The 13,156-nt window shown below is 37.9% G+C and overlaps 1 protein-coding gene across 7 annotated transcripts in view; it reads left to right on the forward strand.

The window, feature by feature from the left end:
• Positions 1–12,946, forward strand: part of KLHL13 (kelch like family member 13) — a 197,648-nt gene extending 184,702 nt beyond the window's left edge. For 5 of the 7 annotated variants that reach the window (XM_027533384.1, XM_027533385.1, XM_027533378.1 and 2 more), the window contains 2 exons: positions 8,766–8,879; positions 11,355–11,842. In XM_027533384.1, the coding sequence (XP_027389185.1) occupies positions 8,766–8,879; positions 11,355–11,842 (602 nt within the window). Of the gene's footprint in view, positions 1–8,765; positions 8,880–11,354 lie in introns of all 7 variants that reach the window. The other 2 variants (XM_027533383.1, XM_027533380.1) reach the window with 2 other exon arrangements.
• The last annotated feature ends 210 nt before the right edge of the window (positions 12,947–13,156 follow it).

Genomic DNA, 13,156 nt, shown 5'->3' on the forward strand with positions numbered 1-13,156 from the left:
TTGGCTCTGGATAAATTCAGAGTAATTATCATAATCTTTTTCTTCAGTATTCTAAAAAGTAGAAGGTGATCTCAGTTCAGTTCAGTCACTCAGTTGTGTCCGACTCTTTGTGACCCCATGAAGCACAGCACTCCAGGCCTCCCTGTCCATCACCAACTCCCAGAGTTTACCCAAACTCATGTCCATTGAGGTGGTGATGCCATCCAAACATCTCATCCTCTGTGGTCTAGTGGATTTGAAAATAAGCTATTTGTTGGAGATAAAAAGATCTGCTCTCAGTTCTTATCCTTTTCAGCTTATCAAGCTCTTGCTTGTTAGTGACATGGTCTTAATGTTACTGATGTTTTCTACCCATGTTTTTTTTTTTTCCCTTGTTGTCACAATGATATTTCTTCTAAGGCCAGACTTCCCAGATTGTTGGACTAGCTTTCAGAATCATGAAGCAGACAGGTTTTCCAGTGTATTTTAATAATCAGACTTCTAAAAGCACTTGACACATGAATACCCTTCATGTAGAGCTGTCCTTTCCTCAGTTAACCCACACACATTATTTACATGTTATTATACTCTTTTAAATTTATGGTATCTTAAAATAAGCAGAAGAGGCAAGTGGTGACTTGGCACTTTCTTAGAAAAACCACTTATATAAAATAATCTTTACAAGTTTACAGTTTATAGGTCATCAAACCCCTCAATCAGTGGCCATTTTGAAACTTCTTTTCTCTAAGGAAATTGCTCCAGTTTTCAGTCACTGCTTGCTTGGTGATTTTTAACACCCCTGTTAATATGCAGCTATTAAGTCTTCAATATATTTTTCCTAATATTAATTAGAGGCCTTACTCTTCTGAGAATTTATCGTCTTCAGGCCAAGGAAAGTCATTACATAAGACTAAGGTGAGAGGCTTCTTTCTTCTGACTTAATCCTCACCCTGTTTGAGTTCTTCCCACATTATACTCAATTGGGAACAACAAGTAGACTACCTTGTTGGGCAAGTGACTGGCTTCCTTGCCCTTCAGAAATCACCCCCTTCATCTCTTATTAAAAACAGTATTCTGTGTTTCAGTTTGAAAGTTACAGGATACAAGAGAATCATGCTTTTCACGTGTGAGTCCTAAATTTATTACTCTTGGATTATAGTTAGACTTGAAACACAATCACCCAGAGCTTAAACTTAAGGATAATGATTTACATGTTCTAAAAAGAATACTCTCCACTCTAAATGATAAGTATAGGTCCACTTTTATCTTAATTCATCAACTGCATTTTCATAAAGGGATGTATGATTATACTATGGATACAAACCCTCATTATCAAAAGAGAACTATAATTCCATTGAGGCCAACTACTTAGTATTTCTTTTCCTTTGAAGAAATTATCTCCTAGAATCTAGAAGTGACTAAACTTTTGTAGAAAAGGATTGCTTCCCTTAAAATTAGCATACCCAGCAAATCCATTCTGTGTTACATATTGTTTTAATTGTTTTTGGCTGTGCCACACAGTATATAAAATCTTGGTTCCCTGACCAGGGATTAAATCCATGACTCCTGCATTGGGAATGCAGAGGCTTATCCTCTGGATGACCAGGGAAGTCCCTATGGTACATATTTTAAGTTAAAATATATGGGAAGTTTTTTTTAAAAAATCATGTGATTGACTTATTAAGTACACTTCAGTTGAGGGTCTTGATTCCAGGAGAATCTTCAGGCCCAAAAGAGCCATTACATAAAACCAAGGAGCAAGAAGCTTCATATTTTTTTTTCTGACTCACCCCACACCTTTGAGTTCCCCCTATTTTATACCCACGTAGAAGTAAGAAGTAGACAGACACATCTCGTCACATTCTGTATTGTTGAGGTGAGCAAACCCAGTGTAACCCGTCCAGAGAAACATTATCAGTGTGCTCTCCTGCTCCGTTGTTGTTGTTCAGTCGTGTTCGACTCTCTGCAACCCCATGGACTGCAGCATGTCAGGCTTCCCTGTCCTTCATCATCTCCCAGAGCTTGCTCATGTCCATTGAGTCAGTGATGCCATCCAACTATCTCATCCTCTGCTGCCCCCTTCTCCTTTTGCCTTCAATCCTGCTCTGTAAATGGTTTTTAATGGAAACCCCCTCCCTCCACTCCACTCTAACATCTGTTGTAATAACTTAATATTCCCACCTTAACTGATTATGTTGACATATTCATATGTCAGTATAAATAGAGAAGGGGATAGGAATGGGTGTCAGGAAAAACGGATTGATAGGTAAATCATTTCACAGTTTAACCGGTTCATTAGTATCAGTACATCATTTATTCTTTATATACACAATAATCACTGCCTCTGTATAATGATGAAAAGAAGACAGTGGCAGCATCTACAAGACATTTTAGATCATTTAAGTGGATTTGCCCTTTTAAAATCTTTCCATGGAGTGTATGGACCCAAGCCCATAGTCCATCAAACAATAATAATAGTGTTTGTGTGTTAGAGCCTGATTTATTGCTAAAATATAATTCCTTAGAAATGCTACTTTCTTTTGACATTGGGAACAATGGGAAACTGGGGAAAGCTTAGAGTAGCTGTCACTTAAGAGAAAAAGGAGTCAGTTATTTCTGGTATCTTTCAAAATTGCATCATATAAGAAATCAATCTTTCATTGAAGTTTTCTGTATTGAGAAGAAATATGACAGCTCAGGTATCTTTCACTGCAGTTTAATATTAATAAGTCAAAGTTCCAAATAATGAAGTAACCCTTTGTTAAATTTTTCCAAATAAATATACAATAAAAGTACTGAAATTTATCAGATACCTCCATATCCCTTAATAGATTTGCAGTTTCTTTATTAAGTGACATATTACTAACTGGCACTCTAGGATTCTAGAGACCATCCCCACTTTCTGAGAGCCCTCATTATGCAAATAATTTTCTTCAGGACTAATCTCTTTCCTAATCTCAAAGAACAGGTAAATTCTGAACTCCAGGGTAATCACCTGAGAATATCAGAGTCCCTGAGATACGTGAAACAGCCAACCTAACTGAATTTCTTAAATTAGAGAGGATCTCTAATTTACATACCAGGCCACCAGACTACTGAAGATGATTCTCTAGAATACACAGTACAGTGCCAGGAAGGAAATCTTGATTTTCCAGGCTATAGGATCTCTGTCACAACTAATCGGCTCTGCCATTGTGTTGTGAAAGCAACTTTAGACAGTTTGTTTATAAACAAATGAGTGAGGTTGTGTTCCAATAAAGCTTTATATATGAACACAGAAATTTGAATCCCATATAATTTTCATATTACACAAAATATTTTTTTTTGATTTTTTTTTCCAGCTATTTAAAAATGTGAAAGCAATTTGTGTTTCTATCTTGTGGGACATACAAAAGCAGATGACATACTGGATTTGGCTTAAGGTTGTAGTTTGCCTGACCTTCCCTGTTCTAGATTTTCCCAATTACCTCATTACCATTCCCACCTGTCATAGACTGTGATGGACTCACTGCTCTGTGGCTCCAGCTCCTTGCTTGCTCATCTCTTGTTGCCTCCCCCGTCAATGTGGTTGATACTAACATCTTGTTGCTTTGTAAATATGGAAAATAGAAATAAGGATATGAATATATACTTGTTAATTACATGTATTCTATTTTAAAACAATATATTGATTTTACTAATGACAAGAACAATCCTACCTGGAGAAAGCCAAAGGTTGACAATAAGGATTAAAAGATGGGAAAAGCTAAAGGAGATGGGTTATCTAGCTGGAAGAAGACAAATTTAGGGATCAGTTCAGTTTAGTCACTCAGTCGTGTCCGACTCTTTGTGATCCCATGGACTGTAGCACGCCAGGCCTCCCTGTCCATCACCAACTCCTGGAGTTTACTCAAGCTCATGTTTACTCAAACTCATGTTTACTTAAACTCAAGCCAGTAATGCCATCCAACCATTTCATCCTCTGTCGTCCCCTTCTCCTCCCGCCCAATCTTTCCCAGCATCAGGGTCTTTTCCAGTGAGTCAACTCTTCACATGAGGTGGCCAAAGTATTGGAGTTTCAGCTTCAGCATCAGTCCTTCCAATGAATATTCAGGACTGATTTCCTTTAGAATGGACTGGTTGGATTTCCTTGTTGTCCAAGGGATGCTCAAGAGTCTTCTCCAAAACCTCAGTTCAAAAGCATCAGTTCTTCAGGGCTCAGCTTTCTTTATAGTCCAACTCTCACATCCATACATGACGACTGGAAAAACCATAACCTTGAGTAGACAGACCTTTGTTGGCAAAGTAATGTCTCTGCTTTTTAATATGCTGTCTAGGTTGGTCATAACTTTCCTTCCAAGGAGTAAGCGTCTTTTAATTTCATAGCTGCAGTCACCATCTGCAGTGATTTTGGAGCCCATAAAAATAAAGCCAGCCACTGTTTCCACTGTCTCCCAATCTATTTCCCATGAAGTGATGGGATTGGATGCTGTGATCTTAGTTTTCTGAATGTTGAGCTTTAAGCCAACTTTTTCACTCTCCTCTTTCGCTTTCATCAAGAGGCTCTTTAGTTCTTCACTTCTGCAATAAAGGTGGTGTCATCTGCATATCCGAGGTTATTGATATTTCTCCCAGCAATCTTGATTCCAGTTTGTGTTTCATCCAGCCCAGCATTTCTCATGATGTACTCTGCATATAAGTTAAATAAGCAGGGTGACAATATACAGCCTTGACGTACTCCTTTCCCAATTTGGAACCAGTCTGTTGTTCCATGTCCAGTTCTAACTGGTGCTTCTTGACCTGCATACAGATTTCTCAAGAGGCAGGTCAGGTGGTCTGGTATTCCCATCTCTTTCAGAATTTTCCACAGTTTGTTCTGGTCCACACAATCAAAGGCTTTGGAATAGTTAATAAAGCAGAAGTAGATGTTTTTCTGGAACTGTCTTGCTTTTTTGATCCAACGGATGTTGGCAATTTGATCTCTGTTTCCTCTGCCTTTTCTAAATCCAGCTTGGACATCTGAAAGTTCTCGCTTAACGTACTGTTGAAGCCTGGCTTGGAGAATTTTGAGCATTACTTAGCTAGCGTGTGAGATGAGTGCAATTGTGCAGTAGTTTGAGCATTCTTTGGCATTGCCTTTCTTAGGGGTTCCAATGAAAACTGACCTTTTCCAGTCCTGTGGCCACTGCTGAGTTTTCCAGATTTGCTGGCATAAAGTCCAGATTGCTGGACTTTCACAGCATCATCTTTTAGGACTTGAAATAGCTCAACTGGAATTTCATCACCTCCATTAGCTTTGTTCTTAGTGATGCTTCCTAAGGCCCACTTGACTTCACATTCCAGGATGTCTGGCTCTAGGTGAGTGATCACACCATTGTGATTATCTGAGTCATGAAGACCTTTTTTGTACAGTTCTTCTGTGTATTCTTGCCACCTCTTCCTAATATCTTCTGCTTCTGTTGCTGCTGCTGCTAAGTTGCTTCAGTTGTGTCTGACTCTGTGCGACCCCAGAGATGGCAGCCCACCAGGCTTCCCCATCCCTGGGATTCTCCAGGCAAGAACACTGGAGTGGGTTGCCATTTCCTTCTCCAATGCATGAAAGTGAAAAGTGAAAGTGAAGTCGTTCAGTCATGTCTGACTCTAACGCCCCCATGGATTGCAGCCTACCAGGCTCCTCCATCCATGGGATTTTATAGGCAAAAGTACTGGAGTGGGGTGCCATTGCCTTCTCCACTGCTTCTGTTAGGTCTATACTATTTCTGTCCTTTATTGTGCCTATCTTTGCATGAAAAGTTCCCTTGGTAACTCTAATTTTCTTGAGGAGATCTCTTGTCTTTCCCATTCTATTGTTTCGCTCTATTTCTTTGCACTGATCACTGAGGAAGGCTTTCTTATCTCTCTGTTGTTTGAAACTCTGCATTCAGATGGGTATATCTTTCCTTTTCTCCTTTAAGTTTTGCTTCTCTTCTTTTCATAGCTATTTATAAGGCCTCCTTAGACAACCATTTTGCCTTTGCATTTATTTTTCTTGGGGATGGTCTTGATCACCGCCTCCTGTACAATGTCACGAACCTCCATCCATAGTTCTTCAGGCATTCTGTTTATCAGATCTAATCCCTTGAATCTGTTTGTCACTTCCACTGTATAATCGTAACGGATTTGATTTAGGTCATACCTGAATGCTCTAGTGGTTTTCCCTACTGTCTTCAATTTAAGTCTGAACAAAGAAGCCCCAGCAAGACAGTAGGAGGGGCAAAATTGCATTTCGAATCAAACCCCATACCTGCCAGAGGTGCTCAGAGGGCTCAAACATACCTTGTACGCATCAGGGCCCAGAGACCCCACAGAGACTAAGGCAATTTAGGGATGATGAACTATTATATACTTGTGTTATTGGTGCTTAATAACCATCTTACCCTTAAAGGGCTCCTATATGAGAAAGTATAGATGGATTCTTATAACCCCCATTACCCAAAAAAAAAAATGCAGTTAACTCACTGATAGAAGAATAGCATTATCTTTCTACGTAGGAAGATTTTAATAATCATGAAGAGTGAATAGCTATTCAACTTCTAGCTCTCCTTTAAAAAATAAGAGCAAACTAATGGAAACTACTTCAAAATAGATTGAATTAGACATTAGAAAAGACTGTAACAGTCTAGAAATTTCAAAGTTCAAGAGAGAATTCATTAAGAAAAGCATGAAACTATAATAAAACCTATCCTTTGACATCAAATAGATGGAAAAGATGATGTCCAGAAGTCATTAAAACCCTTTTACTGAAAGGATGTGTGATTGGACTATATTCCTTTATCAAATAAAACCCTACTATTAACTACTTTGCTGATGCCAGTCAATGTATTAGATCCACTATAAGTGTAAAGAGGGTGCTACTGATATACATTCAGTAGGATTTTGTTTGTCAGTTAGGTGAAAGCCATGCTGACGGCAAATGGAACTGAACACTCAAGAAGACATCCAGTGATTGAAAATAATCACAAACAGTATTAGAGCAGTTTTAGCTTGTCATTCATTGTGGCAGTAGTCCTTATTTTGGGGAAAGATTTTGTAGAATGTTGCTACCTGATGAAAAGATTTAGAAAAAATAGAGTTGGTAAGGTTCCAAGCCCAAAGCAATGAACAAAACTAACAAGAGATTAAAAAAAAAATAGTAAAAACCTTTGAAATAAGACTGAAAATTCAAAACTAAAGTAGAAAAGGAAATCAGTAATGGGATATAAGAAGTGGTATAATATAGGTTTTGTTAGAGGAGAAGTAAATAGTTTGTTTAGTGAATTTGATGAAATTATTGAAAAGAGAAAATCTCTTCAATCTGTCTCTAGTTTTGCCTGGTCTCACAGTAGTATTATTTTTTAAATAGGAAAACTTGTTCAAAAGATGACTTATCAATTAGGGTTGCATTTTGCTGCATGGCATCCCACTCCAGTACTCCTTCCTGGAAAATCCATGGATGGAGAAGCCTGGTAGGCTGCAGTCCATGGGGTCGCTAAGAGTCGGACACGACTGAGCGACTTCATTTTCACTTTTCACTTTCATACATTGGAGAAGGAAATGGCAACCCACTCCAGTGTTCTTGCCTGGAGAATCCCAGGGATGGGGGAGCCTGGTGGACTGCCGTCTGTGGGGTCGCACAGAGTCGGACACAACTGAAGTGACTTAGCAGCAGCAGCAGCAGCAGCCAAGTTTTATTCCAGTGACTTGATCAAATAGCCCCACTCTGTATCCTCCTACTTGCATTCCATTGCCTACAAATATGTCATGCCATCAATTCCAGCTTCACAGGGCCTGCAGGAACCTGCAGATTTGAATTTTATTTTGAGTTTGGCACAGTGCTTTCCTGAGCAGTGTTGTGATTCTCTTAGTAAGAAAAAAGCAGGGTTAGTGGAGACAAGCAGTTGGATTAACAAGTGGCAGCATCTGCAATAAAAAGTATAAACTTTTCAAGTTAATCCTAATTTTGTGCTGTTGATCAGAGACCTCCTAACATCCCTATTCTGCCTTTTAAAAAAGATTACATTTTTTATCTGTCTAGACTGTCATTGGTTCTAGTCTTGATGTTATAACAGATTGATAGTTAAATAAGTTGAGGTCACTTCTCAAATACTCTGTGTTAAGGATGAAAATTTATTGCTGAGAGGAAGTACCCCTAATAAAAATTTTATTATGCTGCCAGTCATCTTCAAGTTAGAGCAGTACTGGCTGCAGTGGTAAACTATTGGCTTTAATGTATAAATACTGAAAAATTATTGTCTGTGTCAATTTTGTAGTCTTGGTATGAAATAAACAATAGGCATCAAAACATACACCAGGCAGTGTGCATAATTTCATTATCAACTTAAACTTTTGCTTCGTATCTGTTAACCTTTGTTTCCTATATGGTGTATCATATAGAATCAAAGTGTTTTTCTTCCTTGTAATTTTTTTCATCTTTTCTTCCCACATATTTAGAGCAAAGAAATGGGAGAAGTATCAAATTATAAAGATGTAACAAGATCCTAGAAGAAAAGAAAGTCTAGTGATTTCTGCAGTGACAGAAGTGTGTTATATTATTACATTAAATAGTCTGATATAACATGTCTCAATATATTAACAATTCATATTAATTGCAAAATCTCAATAATTAATATCTGACCCCCAAGAATATCTCATACCTAAATAGAAATATTTCAGTTATGAGGATATTATTATTGTTCCACCTAAGGGAAAAATAATTTATTGCTAAATTTGAAATTATAAATCATATTTTAAAATCCATTCATTCTTCTTTTTTATTTTTTAAACAACAGCTACAGTAGAATGTTACAATCCGAGAACAAACGAATGGACCTATGTTGCCAAAATGAGTGAGCCCCACTATGGCCATGCTGGAACTGTGTATGGAGGCGTAATGTATATATCAGGTAAATAATTGCAAATGCAATTCATATAATACATAGATTTTTACTATGTTGCCATCTTTCCATATAGTGTTAATAATCCAGGAAATGGATAATCAAAATATAATTGTAGGTTTTAGAATGTATTTTTGTGTACATTTGTATGTAATGGAAAATCCCATGGGCGGAGGAGCCTGGTAGGCTGCAGTCCATGGCATTGCTAAGAGTCAGACACGACTGAGCGACTTCACTTTCACTTTTCACTTTCATGCATTGGAGAAGGAAATGGCAACCCACTCCAGTGTTCTTGCCTGAAGAATCCCAGGGATGGGGGAGCCTGGTGGGCTGCCGTCTATGGGGTCGCACAGAGTCGGACACGACTGAAGTGACTTAGCAGCAGCAGCCTTTGGTATTATAAAATTTTATAAGACTAGCAGCCAGCCAATCCTACTGTAATACTTAGAAGAAATTGGTAAGTTTTCAGCTTCTCCAACGTGCCTTTCAGCCCCCTTAGTCCATAGTCTAATACTCTAATAACCACCATTCATAGTCTCTATAACAAGCATTAATTCATTTCTGTTTAGAATTCGGCTAAACTCCATGAGGAAATATATCATTATATAACATGTGAGCTCTACTGTGCACAAAACTTGCTTCCAATATACATATAATGCATAATAATATTCATTTTCTCATTTGTGCTAGTCACTCAGTCGTCTGATTCTTTGTGACCCCATGGACTGTAGCCCACCAGGCTCCTCTGTCCATGGAATTCTCCAGGCAAAAATACTGGAGTGGGTTGCCATTTCCTTCTCCAGGGGATCTTCCCGACCCAGGAATTGAACCCAGGTCTCCCGCATTGCAGGCAAACTCTTTACTGACCTAGCCACGAGGGAAGACCTAATTTAGTGCAACCCATAACATGTTTCTCTTGTCCTGAGTATTATATTGGGTTCTACTGTGGTGTCATTGCATAAATAATTCTGTGTTGATTACCTGTGTTTTGGCCACATTCACATATATTTTTCTAATAAAAAATTCTGAAAAGACTACAGTTGGCTCAGTGTTACAGTAACACAAACTGTTAGTGTTCAAATCATCCTTATGTAGAATGTAGAAATGAGTCCTATTTTAATGTTATGTTCACTTCCAGTATTTGGATTTGACTCTGATAGGTTCTTGCCATTTGGCCCTGACAGAGTCTACCTCTGACAATTTTCCCTCTTTTGAAGGTCGGCCAGTGCCAAGCCTGCAGCTACATTATTAGAGAACAAAGGCATTAAGGTGATGTTTGTGGTCTGAGTCTCTGAACGCTGCCTTAATGAAATCTGTAATCAAGAAGGATCAGTGAAAGGCCTTTAGTGTGTGATTGGCAGGTTTCTGGTGTGAAATTTATGAGCAAACTATGGGACGTCTTATATTGAAAGAGCTTTCCAGGAAATGATATGTTCCACTAATCAATGATTTACACCATCTACCTATTTTATGTGTGTGGCTGCTATGCTATTATAATGAGAGCTGCAATTTCTCTGGTGGGAAAAAATGACATTCGAATTGTTCTAGTGGTGATTTGGCATAACTAGCATATATTACACAAATGACCTTCCCAGTCAAGAGTAGGCTGGAAACCACAGCTGATTTTCAAACCAAACAGCACTGTTTTGTTTGCTGGGAACTCAGTGAAGTACAGAAGAAAATATAGAAAAGAAGAAAAAAACCAACAACCTAGTGATGGCCATCTGGCCCCCAGATAGTAGAGCTTTGAATGATGTGGCTGAAGCTTAGTTTAGTTTTCTCCCTAATCTGCAAACACATAGTTTGATATTTTCATTGTACAAACTGATTGAAATATGATCTAAAAATATGTTTTATAGATGTTATGGACTCAATAGATCAGCAACAAATCACTGTACATACAAAATTCCAGGTATATTCAGCATTCTAATTCTTTAAATTTTTAAGAGAGGACAGGTCTACAAAAACAGTTCTGAATATTCATGTAAGCCTGTATAGTTGCATAACACTTTTGACTTTTCCAAAGCATTGTTATTTATTTCAATTCATAGTCAAAATCCTAACTCGAGAACTAGAGTGGCCATTCTTAATTGACAAATGAGGAAGGGAACACCTAGCATTTAAAGAGCAGCAGGAGTGAATGATGCTTTGTAGATGGGATTTACTGTAAACTCAACTTGAAAAGTAGCCAAAATATATTTTCGTTCTGTAAAGCCTCTTAAATCCCTTGGGTCTCTGAGAAAGTCATTACAATAATATAAGCTACACTTTTGTTCTTTAATGAGAGGAAAATATTATTTTCTTTATTTTTAATCCAAAGAAAGTTGTTATAGCGGGCAGACATGTATAAGAACACACTTGATAAACTCTAAAATGTCATAATATGTGGCTAGAAGTTAATTATCTGTGACAGAGAGCCTTCTATTAACTTTTGCATTTTCATATTAATCTGTTTACCTCCCACCAATAATTTTCATTCTTTAGGAGGAATTACTCATGACACTTTCCAAAAGGAGCTCATGTGCTTTGACCCTGATACTGACAAATGGATCCAGAAGGCGCCAATGACCACTGTCAGAGGTCTGCATTGCATGTGCACTGTGGGAGAAAGGCTCTACGTCATCGGCGGCAATCACTTCAGAGGAACCAGTGATTATGACGACGTCCTAAGCTGTGAATACTACTCACCGATCCTTGACCAGTGGACCCCAATTGCTGCTATGTTAAGAGGGCAGAGTGATGTTGGGGTTGCTGTCTTTGAAAATAAAATCTACGTGGTTGGTGGGTATTCGTGGAATAATCGTTGTATGGTAGAGATCGTGCAGAAATATGATCCAGATAAAGATGAATGGCATAAGGTATTTGATCTCCCAGAATCCCTGGGTGGCATCCGAGCTTGCACACTCACGGTTTTTCCACCTGAAGAAACCACACCATCACCTTCTAGAGAGTCCCCTCTTTCTGCACCATAAGATCGTCCCTGCAACTAAGATGCTGTAGTCCTATCTTTGCAGTGTGTCATGAATCCTCTTCTTTTGCCCCCTCCCCTTAAGTAGTGTATGTTAGGATTATCCTCCAGTAATTGATACAAATATTGGAAAAAAAGACATTGATGTTCTTTGTGCTGTTTGTTTGGCTTCGAGTGTTTATAAAGTGGTAACAAACCATTCTGGAAATATATCCCATAGAAGCTGATATTTAACATACAAGAAAAAAAAAGTATTGTCTATAAGATGTTTCTTCAGTACTTTTTGATGCTGTGTACTGGGTGTAAGGTGTTTGTCATCTTACATTAGAAAAGCCCAAAAAACCAAGTTAAAAGGTGGATTATAGTAAGTGTGCAACTGTGCTAACTAAGCTTCAAAGTAAAAAGTTTTCCTTTCATCTTTGACTGTGAGATGTTAAAGGGAGACAGCTAGTTCCAACAGGAGACACCAGACAAAAGGTTGCCAACTCGCATGAGCTACCTGCCTCTTTCCATAAAGTATTTTTGACATATCTGTCAGCCCTCCTGTCTGTGGGGGTGCATTGAAAACACATCCAATTTCTTAGATGCACAGGAGAAATAATCATTGAAATTCACCAATCTTAATTTTAAAAAAACAGCATGACCCCTCAACTTGTAAACAAGGGTTTGGGGGTTTTTAAGTGTGTAAAAATACATGCACACATATATGTCAAAAAGGAAATTTAAAAAAATTGACTAGAATGTCAAATTAATGCAAAAAAATAAATACTTTTAAATTTCTTCCAAAAAGCAGCTTCAGTTAAAATGGGAATTCAGTATGCACATACTGAATGCACATATGTAGAATCATACTGAATTTAGGTGGACAAGGGCTAGAAATTTTGAGCAACTAAATTTGTCATTTGACCAGATTTTTCCCTCCAAAACTGTATTCTACACCTTCTCCTTTGCTGTTGCGATAACTTACATATTATATGTATTCTGTATACTCAGTTCATAAGATTATTTAGCACACAATATAGCAGCTTCATCTGGTGAGCTGCTTTTGCTCAGTGAATTCAATTTCCATGTTCTATCTTTTTTGTTCAATAAAAAACATTTGATGTCATTTTGGTGTGAGATATTCTATTATTGTCTGATTTGACTTCCTTTTATTAAATATCTTTTTTTTTTAGTGTGCCAAGATCTAAATGATCAGAACTTAAGAGTACTGAACAGCTTGGATTACTGAATACTATTATCTTTCATTCAAGGAAGAAAGAATTTGACCAGGTCCAGCTTCATTGGTGAAAACTCCTTGTTGGTTGTTTTTGAGGAG

The sequence above is a fragment of the Bos indicus x Bos taurus genome, chromosome X, assembly GCF_003369695.1.
Source record: "Bos indicus x Bos taurus breed Angus x Brahman F1 hybrid chromosome X, Bos_hybrid_MaternalHap_v2.0, whole genome shotgun sequence".
NCBI classification, from domain to species: domain Eukaryota; kingdom Metazoa; phylum Chordata; class Mammalia; order Artiodactyla; family Bovidae; genus Bos; species Bos indicus x Bos taurus.